Source organism: Lycium barbarum, chromosome 4 (genome assembly GCF_019175385.1).
Source record: "Lycium barbarum isolate Lr01 chromosome 4, ASM1917538v2, whole genome shotgun sequence".
In the NCBI taxonomy this organism is placed as follows: domain Eukaryota; kingdom Viridiplantae; phylum Streptophyta; class Magnoliopsida; order Solanales; family Solanaceae; genus Lycium; species Lycium barbarum.
The window spans coordinates 86,397,190-86,400,687 of NC_083340.1; the positions used below are offsets into that span (position 1 = coordinate 86,397,190).

General features: G+C 42.0%; 1 protein-coding gene across 1 annotated transcript in view; it reads right to left on the reverse strand.

The window, feature by feature from the left end:
* The window catches only part of LOC132637582 (uncharacterized), a 5,634-nt gene extending 2,595 nt beyond the window's left edge, over positions 1 to 3,039 (reverse strand). The window contains exon 1 of the mRNA XM_060354650.1: positions 2,833 to 3,039. Within this exon, the coding sequence (XP_060210633.1) occupies positions 2,833 to 3,039 (207 nt within the window). The remainder of the gene's footprint in view (positions 1 to 2,832) is intronic.
* Between the last annotated feature and the right edge of the window lie 459 nt (positions 3,040 to 3,498).

A 3,498-nucleotide genomic window follows, 5' to 3' on the forward strand; every position in this document is an offset into this window, starting at 1 on the left:
CAAGTCATCACCTATGTTGTAGTATCTAACCCAACTGTGCCAAGTCTCAGTATAGCAGTTCGAATCAGTATATCACAGTAGTATCACAACAACCAACAGAAACCAAGTTATAATGCAATGCAATAATGTATGTAGAATGAATGCAGTGCATATGCAGCTTTGTACAACATGTCTCGGACGGAATGACTCCACGTCTCGGCGATCATGACCCATGGGGGACCCGCGAAAGTCCATGTACCACGATTCCGGAATATGACCTCGGATCACGAGCACACTCTCACAATCCTGGCAAAGACCTTGGGCATCGGACACTCTATCGTTCCCTGCAAGAAACCTCTGTAATGAACACTCATCTCTCTTTTACGCTCTCCGGCAGAAACCTCAGAGGCTACACTCTCTCATGTATCATCATCATTACTAGAACCATGCATATATCAATGTATCATGGGAATGCGTATGAATATGATGAACTATGATATCAACAACCAATATAATCCAAAACAGTACCACATATGGCACACAAGTAATATCAACAGTAAGGTTACACGATAAGCCACAATGAATCACCATTCTCATCTCAGTATCGAACGAGTAAGTACCGTAATATCAAATCCATGATGTATCACTAGCCACAACTATCAATGTCTCAATATGTCAAAGTACCAACAAGTCAATATATCAAGATAAGTCAACAACACAATCGGTGGCCAGCCCCAAATCAGAATACAAGGCCCAACCTAAGACAATATTCTTCCCAACTTCGTACCCGAAGCTTCCGACAATATCATCTAAACATAGGCTTATATGAATTCTCCGACAATATCATCTAAACATAGGCTTCGCTAATCAAAGTCTCATCATAAGGTAAATCGTAACTTATCTGGAAGGCCGAACAACAAGGTCTCCAACAATCACTCCTTAGTCTTCCTTTTCCTTTGAGCCTCCAGATAATGAAAGTATAACATATTCGAATCATGAAATTACAATCAAGAAGAACATCATTCAACCCTACTTCTATTTAAGACCCAAATCCATAACCTATGGAATAGGGTTTATGAACTAGAAAGGTGAAATCAGGAATCTAAAGGTTTCAACATGAAATTGAAGCTCTAGTTGATCAATTCCCATCAATATCAAGCTGGAAGAACAAACAATTTACTCAAATTGGGATTCTAGGCAAAAGCCCAAATTTTGGTATAAACCCTAACTTCCAATCCTATAATTTAGCCATTAATTAGGAAGAAATCATGCAATAATAGGTTCTAATCATCAATTCCATGCTTACTAGAGCTAACCCAACCAATAAATCATGATTTAGAAGCCTAGAAAGAAGAACTCATGGAACCCTCTTTTAAATCATCAAATACTTAATGAACTATCATGGTAAGGGAATTCTAAGGTGATTGAGGACAATGTAATAGTAAAGGAAATAGAAGAACTTACCACCAAGAGTTTCCCCAAGAATCACCTTGAAAAGCTCTCAAAAGCTCTAAAGTCGAAATAATAAAGAATGAGGGACTTAGGGCTTTTAAAGCACAGTTAATGAAATAATCAGTCCGATACCGCTTCTGCAACAGCGGGACCGCTGCGGCTGTCCAGCCTCGACGATCTCTCTGATAGCTACCACAGTCAGCCAATATTACACCAGGCCGCTGTGGCGGCAACCCCACCGCTACATAGCCGTGCCGCTGATGCGGTACTTGTGCTGCTATAGCGGACACCAGAACCAGAATTCCCAAAATAATCACACTCTCAATCCCGAAATCCCGACTATCACCCAAGGCCATCTGCTCACATACCACATACACAGACACACATAAAAACACGCTACAAACGTACTCGTGGCCTCAGAATTCCCAATGGAGGTCCCGTTGACCTAGTTAAGCCCTTGTACCTCAATATCAACTTCCTAACCCAAGTCCCAAAATGCATCCAAGTGTATTGGGAATCGAACCTAATATACGCACCAGTTCTAAAAGACCATCCAGACCTCTCGAAATCGATGGATTCTCGAAAAAGGTCAGCTTACCCAAAAGTCAACTTTGAGTCAACTCTTTTTCGCTTTAAGCCCAATTTTTCAAAAAAGCCACCCAAATCAAATTCAAACACCTTAGAAAGCATTTCAACGGTCCCCTCAGGTCAAATGTGAGCTAAACAAGTTCAGGTACAGGTGAAAGCGTCGAAAAAAACTATAACGACAAAGTGGGTCGTTACATGAGATACCAATCAAACCATCACTCGTCCTCGAGCGACGAAGGGAAAGAAACAGAGAAGTGCCTGAATCCGCAAACAACTGAGGATATCGGCTACGCATATCGGACTTAGTATCCCAAGTGGTCTCCTCAACAAGACGATACTTCTATTGCTCTTTTACAGAAGCAATCTCCTTAGACCTTAACTTCGAACCTGCCTATCCAAAATCGCAACAAGGCTCTTCCTCATCAGTGAAATTCTCATCAAGCAAAATGGAGTCCAAACGAACAATATAAGTACCATCGGCATGGTACTTCTTCAGCATAGACACATGAAAAACTTGATGAACGCCTGCCAAACCTGGTGGCAAGGCCAACTCATAAGCATATTGGCTATACGGTCAAGAATCTCAAATGGTCCAATATACCTCGGAATCAAATTACCTCTTTTCCCCAATCACATAACACTCTGCATGGGTAAAATCTTCAATAGAACCTGATCAACAATGGAGAACCCTAAATCTCGGACCTTCCGGTCCGCATACATCTTCTGTCGACTCTGAGCTGCCAAAAGCTTTGCCTGAATGGCCCTCATCCTCTCAAGAGACTATCTCAACAGATCCGTACCACAAGTTCAAACCTCATATGCATCAAACGAACCAATCAGAGATCTACTTCTTCTACCATACCAAGGCTCAAAAGGAGCCATGTTGGTACTCGAGTGATAACTGTTGTTATATAGAAACTCTACCAATGGCAAGTACTGATCCCAATGACTATCAAAGTCAATAATGCAAACTCTCAACATATCCTCGAGCACTTGAATGGTCCAACTTGGACTGCCCATCGGTCTGGGGGTGGAAAGCTGTACTAAGATCCAATCGGGTACCTAATTCATCATGAAAAACCCTCGAGAAATGGGAAGTGAAGATAGTACCCCGATCAGATATGATAGAGATAGGAACCCTATGCAATCTCACAATATCACGAATGTATAACTTGGCTAACTTCTCCGGCGCTTTGGAAATCTGAACTGGAATGAAATGAGCAGACTTAGTCAACCGATCAACTATCACCCAAATCAATTCAAACTTACCATGGTGTTTGGAAGACCCAAAACGCAATCCATGGAAATCCTCTCCCACTTCCACTCGGGAATGGGCATCCTCTGAAGTACACCACCGGGTCACTAGTGTTCATACTTAACTTGCTGACAATTACCACACGTCGCCACCAATAGTGCTGCTTCAAATCACGATACATTTTAGTCACCCCTGGATGAATGGAATATCGAGAGCTGTGGGCC